The sequence below is a fragment of the Prionailurus bengalensis genome, chromosome A1 (genome assembly GCF_016509475.1).
Source record: "Prionailurus bengalensis isolate Pbe53 chromosome A1, Fcat_Pben_1.1_paternal_pri, whole genome shotgun sequence".
In the NCBI taxonomy this organism is placed as follows: Eukaryota; Metazoa; Chordata; class Mammalia; order Carnivora; family Felidae; genus Prionailurus; species Prionailurus bengalensis.
The window spans coordinates 95649308-95667169 of record NC_057343.1 but is presented as its reverse complement, the minus strand read 5'-3'; the positions used below and the strand labels follow the sequence as shown (position 1 = coordinate 95667169).

The 17862-nt window shown below is 42.9% G+C and overlaps 1 protein-coding gene across 3 annotated transcripts in view; it reads left to right on the top strand.

Moving 5' to 3' along the window:
- SEMA6A (semaphorin 6A) overlaps positions 1-17862 on the top strand; it is a 135281-nt gene that overhangs the window by 64062 nt on the left and 53357 nt on the right. For all 3 annotated transcript variants that reach the window (XM_043572056.1, XM_043572317.1, XM_043572231.1), the window contains exons 2-6: positions 7171-7308; positions 9856-9973; positions 14836-14896; positions 15864-15926; positions 16657-16758. In XM_043572056.1, the coding sequence (XP_043427991.1) occupies positions 7209-7308; positions 9856-9973; positions 14836-14896; positions 15864-15926; positions 16657-16758 (444 nt within the window). In that variant the 5' untranslated portion in view covers positions 7171-7208. The remainder of the gene's footprint in view (positions 1-7170; positions 7309-9855; positions 9974-14835; positions 14897-15863; positions 15927-16656; positions 16759-17862) is intronic.

The window sequence follows — 17862 nt, the reverse complement described above, 5'->3', positions numbered from 1 at the left end:
ATGTACTGGAAGGACATCAACGTTGGCGTCACACAGACCTGGGTTTGCGTCTGCACTTCCCGTTCTTACTGCTGGTGTCGTAAATAGTGACGGTGTGCCACCTGGCCGTGTCGCCTAACCTTCCGGAGCCTCAGTTTCCTTGTGTGCATGAGACCATACGGTCTGTCTCCCTGGGTTGCTGCGATGTTTAACTAAAATAACATGCATGGTTACCTTGCATGCAGACAGTGCTCGATAGATCTCCACTCCCACCCCATCCCTTTCCTATTGTCCATGTTGTTATTTTCCTTTGCACTCGAGTGAGTGCTGGGATGCACGTTTAACAAATCACACAGAGTGAATTAACGCCATTCTGAGGCAGGCTCTCCACCTCTCCCGGATGCCCACCTCCAGAGATAGGAAGCTCAGGGACCAGGAAGGAGGAAGAGGGGAGTGAGAGCAGGAGGAAAAGGGAAGGGGAAAGGTGAGAGGGATTCCTCTCCCACCAAAGAAGGAGAACACCCCAGTTGCTAATCTGGGGCCCACCTGAGAATTCAAGGAGTTCCAAGAAAAGCTATTAAAAGATAATCTTTTAGTCTCTCAACAGAAGAATAAACATTTATTTATGGAGGGCTACCGCTTTTTATGTGCATTATCTCACAACCCAACTTAAGACACTGTTTTTACCCACTCCAAAGATGAGGAGACTGAGGCCCGGTGATCTTTGGCATCTTATCTTGTCAAAGGTCCCAGCTGGTAAGTGGGATGCAAAAGCCCATGTTTTGACCCTCTGCTCTTTCTACCCTCCTACATTATGAGCAATAGCCTGTTTTCACATATTTCAATTCAGATTTTTAAAGACAATCACATTATAAAGACAAAGGTGATGACATCAGGAAGCTGGAGCACGATAGTCAAGACACGGAAGCAACCCAAGTGTCCATCAGGAGATGAAAAGATAAGGAAGTGGGGTGTATGTGTGTACACACGTGCAGTGGAATATTACTCAGCCACAAAAAATTACGAAATCTTGCCATTTGCAACACAGATGGATGTAGAGGGTATTCTGCTAAGGGAAGGAAGTCAGACTGAGAAAGACAAACACCATGTTTCACTCATATGTGGAATCTAAAAAACACAAACAAATGAACAAGCAAAATAGAGGCAGACTCATAGATACAGGAAACAAATGGTGGGTACCAAAGGAGAGACGGGTAAGGGGGCGGGTGAAACAGACAAAGGGGATTAAGAGGTTCAAACTTCCAGCTATAAAGCAAGCACGTCATGGGATGTAACGTAGGGCACAGGGAATATACTCAATAATATTGCAATAATGTTGTATGGTGCAGATGGTAACTACTCTGAACATGGGGATCATGTTGCAATGTATAAAAATATCAAATCAGGGGCACTGGGTGGCTCAGTCAGTTAAGCATCTGACTCTTAATCTCATCTCAGATCTTGATCTCACCGTCATGAGTTCAAACCCCGCACTGGGCTCCACGCTGAGTGTGAAGCCTACTTAAAATTATATATATATATATATATATATATATATATATATATATATATATCATATATATCATATATATATATGATATATATCATATATATCATATATATATGATATATATCATATATATCATATAACATATAATATGTAGGCTGAGTGTGAAGCCTACTTAAAATTATATATATATATATATCATATATATCATATATATCATATAACATATAATATATATGACATATGTGATATATCATATATTATAATATATATTTAATATATATGATATATATTACATATATCATAGCTATTTGATATATATCATATATATATCAAATAACTATGATGTAGACCTAAACTAAAACTAATATGTCAGTTTACACTTCAATTTTAAAAATATTTTTTTAAGCTAGAGCAATAAAAATAGAAGTGTTACCCTTAGTGTAAAACCCAACTATCTGAATGGGATTAAATGGTAATAAGTATGGTCCCTGTGGCCAGGTTAGAACTACTTATGGGACTTGAGCCTTGCTTGTCCTATGTTGAAAGTGGGCAGCATCACATGCTGGGATTCCTCTGCTCCAGCTCAAGGAACTTTTCACAACAGGAGCATCCTGGCTCAAGGTCACTCCATACTGTCGGCCCTAATCACTGCCACATACCCACTCCCTTCTTCATTGGGGCAGAGTCACCTGCACTCTCAGAGCCTGGCAGAGTCCCAGAGGCCATTACATTTGATATCCCTTCCTTTCACAGGTGAGGAAACAGAGCCAGCAAGGCTACGTGACTTGCCCAGGGTCACCCTGTTAGTGTGCTCTTCCTTCTATTAACGACAGCGAGAATTATTGATTACCTTTAAAACTTCCTATGATGTCAATAGAAAATGTGCTCTTGAAAAGAATACCTGAAACATGGGAGTAAATGATTTGCCTCATGGGGGGGGGCGGGGAACCCTGCCACTACCACCATTTCCTCTTTATTTCTAGGACACACTTAAGAGCTCTTATCAAGAACATGTTGCATTTGCAAGTCTTCAGGTAAATTATCTTTCTCACCATTACTGCGTATTATTAAAACATTCACTGGATGCCAACATTCTAGAAGACTGTGATACAAGCTGTATCCGTACAGCCAAGTCCAGGTGCAGGGGCAGGCACACTGTGCTGCAGGTGCATGGGTTGGCAGCGTGTGGAGCAGCCCCCTTGAGTCTCTAAAACGAGCAGCATACATCCACCCATTCATTTGCGTGTACCGACGCTGGGTCCCACTGGGTTCATTGGCTAAGACTGACATACCACTGCTTGCGGATACGGTAAAAACAAGCAGAATAATTCGTGCAGCAGAGGTGATGTGCCTTTCCTGGGCATGGAGGCTGCCCTCAGAGCCGAGGCTTCAAGGGTCAGACAGGTGAAGCGAGGTTAGCGGGTGAAGAGCCTTCCTAAGACAACGGAACGTGGTGGGAATGTTTCCAATGGGAGAGGGCTAGCTGATGTACTTTGGGCAGCCGCTGCTTGGCTCCAGAGCATTGGCCATGTGGAATGTTGGCCAGCTAAGTCAGATCTCAGATTTATCTTTAAGAAGCCAGAAATCCAGAGTTGTACGTTAAATCTGCTATTTTTCTTTTCTAAATGTTGGCAACTTGGTTGGTTTTTTTTTTTTTTTTTCCTGCTCTGTGAGCCAAGTTTTGGCCAAGTCCTAGATACCAGCAGTGTGTGAGCCCAAGTAGAATTTTCCAGGGCAGGAACTGGGGGAATAGTTGGGCAGAGGATTGGAACTAGTATCAGGGGTTAAGCATAAGTGGTACTCTGGCTGCATAGGCCTGTCATGGCTCCCCAATCCTTTCGGTGCTTATGAAATCAACCCGATGAATCAGAAGTAAGATGTGGCAATTCTCGTTCTCTGACTTCATAATCATTCCCAATTCTAGTGACATCCTGTTTCATGCTTTGCTGCCACAGTGACCTGCTGTATGACAAGGGTACGGGGGAGGGAGGTAGATGGAAGCACCAATTCCTGAAAATATTTGATCATTTGAAAAACCAAGTATCAACACAAATGCAGTCACGAGATTTTCAGACAGGTTTCCTTTGAGCCCCTTTTGTTTGGCCCTCGATCTGGAATACTGAAGGCTGCTTTCCTGGCCAATCAAGCATTCTGCACAGACCGTTCAGCCACACGGGTCACACATCATGGATCCATTACTCAATTTGGTCTTAAAAACCGTAGGGGAAAAATTACAGTAAAAGAGAATTGGTATCTGAGCTGACACCATGTAGTAAGTCAACACAATTCCTGCCCATGTGACTCAGAGTAAAGTCAGCTCATCAATTTTAGATGTATCTAAATAGATCTAATAAATTCACCAAGCAGATGCCTATTAAAATTAAGAGTGCTCTTAAGGTTTTCCACAAATACTGTGGGTTGGAGAAGACTAGGATTATAACTTCATAGTAATGGTACATTTTACAAAGGCCATTTCTCTTCAGGCTAAGAATGGTGGAAAGTTGAGACAATTAGATGGAAAATTCAGACAGAATAAGCTTATTTTCAAAGTAGATGTTTCTGCTTGGAATCGTCACATTGAAAGCCTTCCCATTATCTAATTGTCTGGATATTTGCTGAAACCTAAATCATATTTGGACTCTGTAAGCAGAGTCCAAGAGAGGGAAATCGGCAAATGTCTGCAGACACCTATAAATATGCTCTCTGTGGGTAGCGCTTTTCAAAGTTTCAAAACCTACTTAAACAACCTCTTTAATTGCAGTATCCCAGCGAGGTTAAGAGTTTTAAGCTCAGCGCCGAGCTCCTGTTTGGTTTTTGGTTCTGTACTGCCGTGGTCTTAGTAGGGAGACACAGCTCACGTTCCGCAGAACGGGAAATGACAACGTGATTGACTTGGGATCGCCCCACAAAGTAATCGTTTCAACAAGAAAATATATTGCCTACATATCTGCAAGGGTTAGAGCCCAAAGTTGGGTAGGAAGGGGATAATACATCAAAACTGCAGCTGAAGACAACTGTGGAGTGTTCGTGTGGACTGCCCGCGGTACTGCCTGAACACTTTGTCCCGTATGATGTACATGTTAACAACCTGATGATATGATGAGAGAAAGACACATAAAATGGCTATTTTTCCTGGCGCACAGCCCTACTGTAAACCTGGGGACATGCAAATAACCCATCTCAGCCATGGTCCTGGCTATGTGTGAAGGATTCAGAGAAGTCAATGGAAGTGCATAATGGGTTTCTTCTGCAAGCACTGCTCTGCCTGCCGGCTCTTGGGGCTATGCATATTGCATCTACCCCACGCCCTCTTAGGATGGGAAACATGAAAATTGGGAGGTACATTAAAATAGCAGGACTCGGTCTCGTTAGCTTGTAGGACATTTGTACAAAGAGGAATGCCAATTGTGGAAGGCTAGGGACTCATCTGTCATGTCAAGACAAATTAGTCTGCAAACGTATACATATATTCCCAAAGATTTCTAAAGCAATGAGAATCAGCGTTCTGAGGCTCCCATTATTCTTCCATTATGTGCAGCAAACTCTCCGAGGTAATATGCTTCTGTATTCTACGATAATACTGCTCTTGAGCCCTGGTACATGTTGCCACTTCCTTTTCCCCGTGTACTTTCTCATCTAAAACTGCAACAGTTGACTGGTATCTGGTTTATGTCTTACTTACTCTTGTTATTGATTTCTCCTCTTTAAACTGAACAGATGCCATGAGAAACAAATAAGGGGACCTCAGAGCTTCTTCCCTTTGGGTTCAGTTTCTCCAGAATAGGAAGAACTGGCAAGTGAATGAATGAACAGACGATTGCTTTTAACCTGTCTATAAATACATGTTTACGTCTCTTGGTAATGGATTGCCCTTGTGAGCAAGTCCTCATTTAAGGTTTAATTTTAATCCACACATCAGAGATGGGAGATACGGAATTGCTCGGGCTTTGCTCGCAAGCTCTCTCCCTCTTCTTCAAGATAAAGCAAATTAATTAATGTGTACTTTTCAACTGAAGAAATGATTAAGACCCAGCTGTGTCTGTGAAATTGTAAGTTGCAATGCAACACTCTGGGACTTGTTAATGCTTTTTTTTGGCATGAAGAAGAGAGACATAGGTATCTAATATTAAGTGGTGTTCTAAAAAGCGTTAAGTTAGCAGTTTGTTTGCCAAATTAACTTTCAAAGACATCTAAGTTACTAAGTTTGACTTTTCTGCACACAAATCTTAAATGATTGATGGACTACTGTAAAATAGCTTTGTTCAAAAAGATCATCTTTGGCAGGCTACTTCAAAGGCTTTACCACTTTGGAAAGATGAAAAGATATCCCCATTTTACATTATTTTCCCAGTAGATCAACACTCACTTGAAATATGCCTGAGAATTATGCGATATTTACTGTATTATGAGTCTTCTTTCACTGTATCCAGCAGCCCTACGTGGGATTGCTTTTATTTCTAAGATTTAGGAGAATTTTCTACACATAAAGAGCATCTTTAAGAAAATACACCTGGGCAGAACAGTATATCTGGCATTTTTATTCACTACTGTTTCATTGCAAGGCAGTATTTGAGACTAAAATATACAGAGAGATGCTTTTTTTTTAATCAACAATACCATTACAGGATGTGGTTTCAGATTCTCCCTACAGTATCCTTCAGAGTCTAAAGGATTCATTTCTTTCTTTTTAGACATAGATTGTGTGATTTTATGTCTAAGGTCACTCTAGAATTATTGTGGAATTGTATAAACCAAGGGTGAACATCTCAACTAAGGGGTCAAGCAGATAACAGAAGTTAGCAAACAGGGCCCCATTATAGGGTATGTGTGTGTGTGTTGGGGTGTTGGGGTGTGTGTGTGTGTGTGTGTGTGTGTGTGTGTGTGTGTTGGGGTGTGATGCCTGAAGGAACTGTGATTTAGGTCAGTATGTCAGATATTCTGATTTTTACTAGAAACCTCCTAATTTTGGGGGGTGCCTGGGTGGCTCAGTTAGTCAAGCATCCAACTCTTGGTTTTGGCTCAGGTCATGATCTCAAGATTCATGAGTATGAGCCTCACGTCCCGCTCTGTGCTGCTGGGTGTGAAACCTGGTTGAGATTCTCTCTCTCCCTCTCTCGCTACCCCTCCCCCGCTCATGCCGGCGTGCATGCTCTCGAGCTCTCGCCCTCAAAATAAATAAATAAAATTTAAAAAAGAAAAAAGAAAGAAAGAAACCTCCTAGTTTTTCCAATACTGACAACTACTTTAAATTTTTGAAAAATCCTGAGCTGGCCAAACAAAACATGTCTGGGGGATGGCCTGCTGCCGTATACCTGCTCAGAAGAAAAGTATTTACGTTAAAAAAAAAAATGTGTTCTCAGTTGTCCATTTTTTGGAATGCACTAATTGTGAAACGGCCACCTATAATGGCCTTAAAATGGCTCAGGACAAAGGAACTCGGGCTCTGGGCCACGTGTTTGGAAGGGGCTTTGCAAAAGGGCTCAGATGCATGGGGAAGGAGGGTGCATAGTGGGTAGTGGTTACAGGTTTCTTATGTAAAACACAATAATCCGTGAACTCACAATGGAAAAGATATGAAGGCGAGGCCCCTGGTCTCTGAAATTTATCTTCAAGGCCATTTCATTTCATGGAGGTGAATAAAGCTGACTTGAAAAAAAAATTCTTTCTTTGCTCTTTGGCAGGGTGAAGTAGAGAAATAAAGTCTCCCCGCTGAACTACTATGAGGTCAGAAGCCTTGCTGCTATATTTCACACTGCTACACTTTGCTGGGGCTGGTTTCCCAGAAGATTCTGAACCAATCAGTATTTCGCATGGCAACTGTAAGTACCCACAATTTCACTGTCCTTCTCTCCCTTGGTGGGCACTGTAGGCTGCATCAGCCAGCAAAACATCAACATTTTCTAAAATCTAATACAACAGGAGACTGTTAGTCACTTTAACTTGCAGGTGACAGAGGCGTCTCGTCAAATTGGTGAGATGGCTGTTCTGTAACTCTGTTAAATACTGGTGTGGAGACACGTGTGAACATGTGTGCGTGGATGTGAAATGCTTCTCAGTACCTCTGATGAAGTCTCAAGTCACTGCAAGGAGGCCATTCATGATCATGCCCGAAAACCTGCCATGGGAGAATGTCACACGGAATACCTTCCGTGTATTGCCAGTGGTGATGTTCTCGTATGTAGTTAGTGCGTGGGCATTTTACAAGGTAAGAACAGGAAATAAGACGGTTCTGGAGGACTTAGGGACACAAATTAACTTTTCTTTTACACTTAGAACAGCTATCATTGCTAGCCTTAAGAGGGATTCTGAATTCACAGAGGACCTATTTTAACTATGTATAACTTTCCTTTTAGTCTCTGCCTCAGTGTTAAGGAGAGAAAACCACACAATTAAGAATTCAGTTGACTACTGGAGGGAAGTCCTACCTGAGTGTGGGATGGAACAGGCAGTTAACTACTTCTTTCCCTTCTCTCCAAAAGACAAAGTGTTTTATCACAGTAAAGGTGAAAGACAGTCTTTTACCCAAATATCTATTTTCCCAGTAATCATCCCAAAACAAACACTCAACAAACCAGAAGGAAGGTGTTTAGCATTTACATGGGATACTAAGGAGATCCATCAATGCCTGGCTTTCTGCTGGACAGTCTAGGTTGAAAAGAGAAATAATTTTATACAAAGGTGAAGTGGCAAGACCTGACAGAGAAAATAAAGAGCAAACAAAAGTCAGGGCGAGATTAAGGACCAAACTGTGTCATTCGAAATCATTGTTCTTAAAGTGGCAGTCCACCTGACTCAAGGGCCCTAACCTTAATACACATTTCTTAATCTCTAATCATAATTAAGATAGGTATTCTATCTTTGGTGCCCCTGTGAAGAAGTCCCCCAGCACAAATGTGCTGCTGAAAATCCAATGTCCGTGGACACTCACATTCTTGACAGAAGGGAGATGTGAATTTGTTTTAGCGAGCTCCTTGATGAATGGGTAAATGAAATTTCAGAGCAGTAGAGGGGGAAGTACAAGATACTCCCATACCAAGCTTGATATACCAAGGTATATTTTACTCTCTGATACCCACTGTAAGTACTGCTCAGATACTATAGGGGTTTAATGTGTATGCGTGTGTCGGGGTGGGGGGGGTGTTTGTGGTGTCTGGATGGCTCATTTAGTTGAGCATCCGACTCTTGATTTCCGCTCAGGCCATGATCTCATGGTTCATGGGATTAAGCCCTGCATCGGGCTCCACACTGACAGCATAGAGCCTGTTTGGGATTCTCTCTCTCTCTCTCTCTCTCTCTCTCTCTCTCTCTCTTTCTCTCTCCCTCCCCCCTCTCCCTCTCTCTCTCCCTACCACTCTCTCTGCCTCTCCCCTTCTTGCACACATGTGCACACTCTCTCTCTCAAAACATGTTTTTTACAGTGTAGGGATCTGAGCATAAATCTGAATGGTTTTCAAATTATTATTTACACCCCACCCACCCACCCCCCAAAAAACATTTCTAAACGTGACTCATCTTTCTTTCCTCCTGAGTTTCTCTGGAGGACTGCCAGTGCTCTGGAGATTATAGGTTTAAAGGTAGAGAGATTTTTGAGATGTAGGTATTTCTAAAGGTCAGATATTATTGCAAATTGCCCACTCTCAGCTAAAGAGAACTGTAGGAAAGCAGAAATATATTCATTGACTCTCCAAGTCAGGGAAAATTCCAGATCACCCGACTGGCTACACTCCGTTTGACCCTGTCCTGTCGAAGCCCCCCGCTTCTGTGAGATTAAGCCAATTGCTTAACTCAAGAGTGAACTTCCCACAGTTCCTAGAATGCCAACCAACCTAGCAGGGCTGCCTTCAATAGTAGATTATTCCAACTGGACGCCTGTGGAGACTGTATTTTTCTCCTGGCTCCTGGATGAGGGCTCTCGCCTCCAGACCACATTGCCTTTGTGGTGATTGATGGGAAAGCTGCTTTGAAATAGTTTTGTCCGGAGACAAGATCTTTGGCAGGCTGCCCCTCGGGCTTAGCACTCTAAAGAAGATGAAAAGAAAACGGGAAGAAAAGAGCACCTTCATGTAAAGGGTTCACTTGCAAGTTTAACCCCCAGAAAGAGGGACAAGTCAGAAATTGTGACACTCAGAAACAGAAGTCCAGGCTTATTATCATCTGGAAATGAAACTGTAACTTGATCGTCCCTTACAGAGCACCGTCTATCACAGGCTTTCCTAAAATAACAGACTCATTGGAAATGGAAAGTGGTGGCATGGACTGACTCAAATATGGTTTTGTTTTGTGGCCGGGCCCCCCTCCTCTCCCTGCCCTGTCAATTCTTGGCTTGATTTCCTTTCCCTCTCTTGCCCCATCTCTTCTTTTCACAGATACAAAACAGTATCCGGTGTTTGTGGGCCACAAGCCAGGACGGAACACCACACAGAGGCACAGGCTGGACATCCAGATGATTATGATCATGAATAGAACCCTCTACATTGCTGCTAGGTGAGTTGCCTTTTCCTCATGTCTGTCCTCAGCATCCGATGAAGGTCCTAAGATTGAATGTGCCTGCGATGCCTCATCTTAAAAGATCATGACATTCCCAAATAATGTGTTATTTAATTTGAAGGCTACTTTACTTTGTCAAGCCATCATCCTTGCAAGATTTTCTGTGTCTGTTTAACTGTAGGTGGATTTAGAGTGAAATAATTGCGTATTTTGGAGCTTAGACTCAAAGAATCCACTCTCTTGAACATATACGCAAATATCTACTCCAGCGACCAGTATGATACTTGTTAAATTAACTTGAATTTGTAAACATTTATTATAAAGATATGGGTGTGGATGTGTATTAAGCCTGTTAGTATTTTTGTAGTGAATATATGGTGTATCTCATTACTGCCATAGAATGGCAGTAGAAAGTTTTTGATTTGGATCTAGTAAGAAAATACTCAACCATTGGGTATTGTCATCTAAATAGACCATGTCTTAAGGCTGAATGGCAGGGTAAGAATACAGCCTCAACAGTGCTCACGTGGATTTAGGCTTTTTTCCTCATTCTGTTCTTAACTTACCTGGACCACAACTGTTCTGGCCATAAGTGTCCTCTGTCAAATGAGATGCTGGATTAGATTATCCTAAGAAGTCCCTTGGGATTGGGGCACCTGGGTGGCGCAGGTTAAGCCCTGTCGGTTAAGCGTCTGACTTCAGCTCAGGTCACGATCTCAAGGTTCGTGGGTTCAAGCCCTGCATCAGGCTCTGTGCTAACAGCTCAGAGCCTACAGCCTGCTTTGGAGTCTGTGTCTCCCTCTCTCTCTGCCCCTTTCCCACTTGCGCTCTGTATCTCTCTTTCTCTCAAAAATAAACAAACATTAAGAAAAAAATTAAAAAAAAAAAGAGAAGTTCCTTTGGATTCTAACAATGTATGACCCTCAGTTTTGGAGGTATGTAGCTCATTCAAAATAATTCCAAATGAAGAGCAACAAAGAACGCTATCTTGTGGGGTTCCACTGTGATCTTAACTTGGGTCTAGACTGATTAATCACTTCACAGTGGGAAGAAAACATAGACAGTGTGTTTGTGATACTTGTATGGCCGTGAACATAGATAAGGAACAGGTAAATAACAACAGTGCTTGATTCTTCCAAAGCACTTAGGTGTTCTAAAATGACAAGCTAGGCAACATAAACCAAAAACCACTGGCCACATTAAAATATCCTTTGAGTATCCCACAAAACATCCCAGGGAGCAATGCCAAAACACTTTTTAACAATTTTACTTCACAAATACTTACATGGTATATACTACTTGTACGTTCTATATAAATCATGCTATGTAAATTCTTTATAAATGTTAATTCATTCAATCCTGGAGGGAAAAAAAAAAAACACCTTAGGTGAAGGAGCTATTATTATCCTCATGTCTTACAGGAAGAGAGCAAGGTACAGAAAGGTGAAATGCCTGGGCCACGATGGCAAAGGCAGGATTTGAAATGGGGTGGCCTTGCTCTACACTCTGGGGATTTACTTCCTGTACTAGGCACCTACTGAGTAGGAAAGTTGATCCTATTTATCTGGCAGTAACCTTCTAACCGCTGTTGCCCAAGAACACAGCCAGTGTGGGTATTCACTGGAAAGCATTCTCATAAGGGCCTCAGCAGGTGCCTCTCTGGTAGAATATCAGGTCCTTCTGGGGCAGCTGGGTGGCTCAGTCTGTTGAGCATCCGACTCCTGATTTTGGCCCAGGTCATGATATAATCCCAGGGTTATGAGATCGAGCCCCATGTTGGGTGGGGGGCACTTTAGATTCTTTCTGTCTCTCCCTCTGCCCCTCTCCCCCAATCATGCTCTTTCTCCCTAAAATAAAAGTAAAATAAACATTTTAAATGTTTTAAAAAAAAGAGTATCAGGTCCTTCCTAAATACCATTTTTAGTTTCCTAAATGTAGCAGGACTGGAAGATTACATTTGTACCCAATTATCTATGGGCAGGTCAAAACAAATGATTATGCTTTGGATCTGTGAGATTCTTGAGTCAAGAATCTTCTGTGAATGACTCACTTTGTAACTGAGTCTCTAGTGGACTGTCCCTACTAGACCTGATGATTTAATGTGGGTGTGGACTGCAGGTCCGGGGTGGCCCCTGAGTTATGAGCCAAGTGCTGCACAAACTTAAAAAGTGACCGTTATTCCAGCTTGTTAAAACCAAGACAGTGTTATCCTAACCCCCACCCCCCAGAAAGGAGAGACCAGAAACGTAAGGGAAAAAAGGAGAGAAACACATTCCTGTTTTTTTAAGACTATAAAACAGACTTGGGACACCTGGGTGGCTCAGTCGGTTAAATGTCCGACTTCGGCTTAGGTCACAATCTCAGGGTGTGTGGGTTTGAGCTCCACCTCGGGCTCACTGACAGTGTGGAGTCTGCTTGGGATTCTCTCTCTCCCTCCTGGCCCCTCTCCCACTCGGCGTTCCCTCTCAAAATAAATAAATAAACTTTAAAATAAATTAAATTTTAAAAAAAGACTATGAAACAGACTTGCCTTTTGTGAAAGGTCAAATTTGTAAAACGCCCTCACACTGACATTTTGACTTCCACTCTACACACACAGCCCCTTCCCTTTGATCCACACCCTTAGGAAAACTCCTCAAGGAGCTCCCTGACCACAGTGTTTAAGGTCTCTCCTCGCCCTTCAACTTCCCAGCACTGCCCAGAGGGATCCAGGTTCCTAGGCAGCAAGGGACCCGACTTAAAGTCATATCCTTCCCCCAGGCTCAAACCAGGGCAACTTTCAGTTCAGTTTTGCTCACTGTGGGGGAGGAAGAGGGAAGTCCTTGGATTAAGTCAGTTTGTGTTCAAATAACTTAATTCAGTCAGAGTGGCTTGTGAACCCTGAGAAGAACACACGGATAGCTGGGAATAGCCCTCCATTCTGGTCTTAGATTTAGCATAAAAGCGCTGTTTCTGTTCGCTGGGCAGTGGGATCTCTTGGATATTGAAAAAGATTGCCACTGTCCAAAAGGTTTCATTCAGGGAATTCTATTTCTAAAAGGCTTCCCTGCTCTTCCAGACAATCTGAGTCAGCAATCAGAAGCCAAGGCCTATCCAGAACCCAGAGATTGAGTGAGCCTTGATGGCAGGAACCCCTTTCAATTCGGCTTTATTACTATCCATTTTGAAGATCCTTTTTTTGTTTGTTTGTTTAATCTCTGAAACTGCTAATTAACATAAACAGGCCATGCCAGAAGGGGGCAATCCGAGAGCTTTCTGAGGAATTGCCAATGCATATTAATCAGTTGTTAATTTACAATTCATATATTCAGCTCCTACTTAAAAGTTTTGAGGGGAGGCAGGGTAAGGAAAAAACTAGAGTCCCTGCAAACCTGATACTGAAGTAATAAGCAATTCCATCCCAATAATGAGCCTGACCCACAGCACCACCAATAAAGTCAAACAAGTAATAAAAGAATGCAATAAAACTGCCTTGAAATTAAAGGGCAGGGTGATTCTGGCACCCTACTGAGGTTCCAAGAACTTCCCAATTCAGCAATTTACAAGGAAAAAAAAAAAAAAAAACAGGCTCACCATTCTCCCTGACCACACACGCACGCACACGCACACACACACACAGAGGCTCACACGCTCACAGTTGCAAGGAAATTTTATAAGCCAACAGCCTTGCCCCCAACTTTTATTTTCACATGAGAGAGCCAGTTTTGATTTCTATTTCTCTCTGTTGTACTTTTCCTAAAAGCAGTAGCAGACAGATTTCCAAGGAACCGTGGGGGAAAAAAATTAAAGTGAATCCTGACAGCAGATCGTTCATTTCTTTTTTTCTTTCCTTTTTTCTTCCCCCCTCCCTCCACTTTCTCTTAAGTAATGAGGGGGCTTGAAAGTCTCCATGTGGGAGCCTTGAGGTCCTGGCTTAAAGCTGTGGGTAATTTTCCAGCCCCAGGACTTCCTGCATTTTAGAAAAAGTCAATGTTATTTCAAGGGAAAACGAGCTGTTTTGCTTTCCCTCACAAGCCCCCCATCTTTCCAGTTGAGCATAGTTCTTTTCTTTTCTTTCTTCTGAATTCCAGACAAAAACGCCCTTGTACTCCGCTCACACAGAAGGGGATGTTTAAATATAGCCCCACACCTGAGCTGCTGATTCTGTTTCTTCCCTTCCAGGGGGGAGATGGGCAGCAAATTGTAAAGACAACCAAATTCTCAGCAAAACAGGAAGGTGAACAGAAGCAAGAAATGTAAACTTTAGCTCAAGTACATTTAGACCTTAATTTCTTAATTTCCAGAAAATAGTGCTTTCTGGAAATAATTTCACCTTTACCATCTCCCAACTTGTCAATCAAATTGTCAAAGCTAAGGCTGAAAACACGTTTTGTAAAGGGGGAAACAGCCAGAGATTTGCTTTTTGTTAGTCTCCTCGCCCCCCCCCCCCCCCCGCCCCTCCCCACCGGTGATGAACAAGTGTGGTATGCAAGTGATCGGTTTGTGGATTTGAAGACGCTGTAAAGGCACATGAACCCATCTGTGTTCTGGCTTTGGGGTCAATTTAACTTTCAGAGTCCTCTCTCCTGAACTACACACATACAGATATTGTAGTTCTGGCATGAGGGACACTACAGCAAGGTTTTTTTTTAAAAGGTGCCCCCTCCAGAAAGATCCCATGATTTGTCAGAAATAGCAGAGTGGGTCCATCGGCACCTCTCAGAGGCTGAGTGGTTCCCTTTTTCTTGCATGTGAGTGTCTCGTTTTTTAATAACAGGGATATGGATTTATCTGCCTTGAATGAGATATATACTCATTCAGGAGAACATTAACTATTTCGACTCTTGTGTTTGACACTATTAATTTTTCATTGTTTACAGGGACCATATTTATACTGTTGATATGGACACCTCACACACAGAAGAAATTTATTGTAGCAAAGTAAGTAGTTTTAAAACCATCTTTCTAGCATGAAGGGCTTTAGGATAGTTCTTGAAGGGAATACATATTTTAACTGCATTGATTGAGATGATATGGCCAATAATTTGGAAAATTTTGTGGAATCCTAATTTGAGGCTAATACATGTTCAGAAACAGTTACATGCTTCACAGTTTATTCATTAAATATGTGTGCATATATAACTTGGGAATTTTAGGTCATTTCTAAATTCCTTTACTGCCATGTTTGTCCAGGAAAATATCAGTTTTCCTATGTAAAATTTTTGCCCCACAAATGTTTCCATGTTACATTTCCATGTCTTACAGTATTAGGATTTGACTGTTGTGGCTCAGGAATTTGATCATTATCCGTTTCAGACAGACATAAAATACAACCTAAGCTTCCCCTATATAACTCCACATGGAGGTATTTTAGTTATTAAAATCTGCCATAGAAGTAGACGATTCCTTCGGTCCATGAATTTACGTGGAGTGTAACCTGAATTCAATCTTTGTCCACCTAAAGTGAATGTCCCCTTTATGTGTAAGTAAATGACTTCCATATTTTAAGGAAAAAGCGTGCTTTATGAAAACTGATTTGTCAACTGAAAGGAAAGGGCCAGGACATGTATTTTATCAAAACGAGCATAATTTAGCGAGTTGATTGGGATATTCTACATGAAATTTCCACACTGCTGTTTGTTCCTCTTTCCTTTCTCCTTCATCTTTATCTCAAAAGAGAAGAAGATCATTCCATAGCTTAATGAATAGATAGGAGTTCAAAATTAAATGAACAGTTCTCATCTCTGATCTTTTGTTGTTATGGTGAATTAATCATGGAGAAAGGGTGCGGAAAGCTTTCAATAAATATATGTTCAGCCTCCGTCTCCCCAAGGGAACGCTTACTTCTGAAATCAAATGCAACCAACCACCCCTGGACTCTAATTGATTTCTTTCTTGGTCCCTGCAGAAACTGACATGGAAATCTAGACAGGCTGATGTAGACACATGCAGAATGAAGGGGAAACATAAGGTAGGCAATTTTCATTTCTCCTGCAGCTGCCACTTTGGGTTAAGTTTCTGACGGTTATCTCCAGCCGTAGACCGTGATGCGGAATGGATCGTGAGAGTCCCTTTTCCCTCGGTAATTGCTTTTTCCATCAACTTATTGAAGGCTTTAATTTGCAGAAATAGTTTGCTTTTAACGTGATGAAATATTACGACAGCTGCTAGGGCTGCATCATGAACTACGTCGGGGCGCCAGGGATTACGGCCACAAAGCTGGCTGCCCCCACTCTTCTGAGTGCACTCTCCACTAGCCCACCGCGCACACCCAGAGCCCCCAGGGAGGCTGGAGAAGCATGCAGAAAAAAGCTGCCGCAGACATGCGGGGGGCTGTGTTTTAGTCCTAGACCAACGTAAAAACACACTTCAGCCGGGAGCCCTGCAACATCAAGGGACCCCGGGACATCTGGTGTTAAAATTAATATAATGGAAGGCTGGCACTTCCAGGCTTGTCGTCCTTTTGTGGCGTAAACACACGCTCACTCCTCTCTACGCCTGCCGCGTTTTCACTGTTAAAAAAGCAACTGCGGTCAGCATCACCTTTTGGTAGACAATCAGGAGGAGCTCGGGTGTGTAACAGAGGAGCCCCACGGCCACCTTTGCTCTAACCTTACGGTCAGCAGATCACGGTACACAGGAAAGAACGGGTTTTCTGTACTGAACTGACTGGACACAAACGAGTCTGAATTATTTTTCAGGACGAGTGTCACAACTTCATTAAAGTTCTTCTAAAGAAAAGCGATGATACTCTGTTTGTCTGTGGAACTAACGCCTTCAACCCTTCCTGCAGAAACTATAAGGTAACTGCGGTTCTGTCTGTTGGAACCACACGGGGCTGGAGGTATTTCATAATTTACTGTGATTGTACCTGCAGCGACCTAAGACGGGTAATTCAACACCGTCGGGTGCCTCTCGCTCGTTGGGACTTCGTGTGTCCCTCCCCGCAAGTGATCCTGAGCAGGCTTCTAAGCTTCCTGTTTATGCAGGATTCAGCGACACACCTTGCAGGGGCCTGCCCAGCAAAGTTCGTTTCTGTAAGATCCTACTCCCCATTGTTCAGAACACCAGCAGACTTTCCCATAGGCACCGTGTGGGCTTCCCCTCTCTCCCCTTCCCTGCCTCCCTCCTGCCCCACCATCTCCTCTCTGAGCACAAAAACACACTTCTGTTGGGAATGATTCCTACTTTAAAAGGCATCTCAAAAGCGCACCATGGAAACTGTAGACTTTCTTTTAGATAAGATTTCGAAGAACACGGAAATTTAGTTCCACTAAGCACTCCGCTTACTTGACTGTGGCCTTACCTACTCTGGCCTTTATGGAAGGGGGAAAAAAATGAACTCTTGAAGCATTCATACATCTAGTCGGTTCTGAGCAGCCAACAGGGGCAGTGCTGAAGAAGCAGGAGCTGCCAGCTGAAGACGTGCCAGTGATCCGAGGTCCTGGCTCGGCATCTGTTAGCTCTCCTTGCCCCTTCTTTCTGCCACAGTCTTCCTTTCAGCAAACATGTACGGAGTTGCTCACATGGCCAGGCACTGACTGGGGTTATAAGGATAAACAGGAGGCCTCCGTCCTTAAGGAAGCCAGAGGGGAGATGAGAATTCCCAATTCCATGGGCTTGTTGCTGTGACATAACACAGGGCACTATGGAGGCACAAGAGAAAGGTACTAACCTTAGCCTAAGGTGAGGAATCAGACAAAGCTTCTAGAAGGAGGTAGATGACCCTTCTCTTCAAATGCTCCCCCTGCTGTTCTCACATGTGGAACATGAGCACCTCCAGCCCAGAAGACAGCCTAGAGTTCTGTGAGGGCAGGGACCACGTCTGTGACAGTCTGGAATCTGACCAATACCTCCAAACAGGTGCTCTGTTAATTCTGGTGGGGTAAAGAGTGAATGGACTGCCT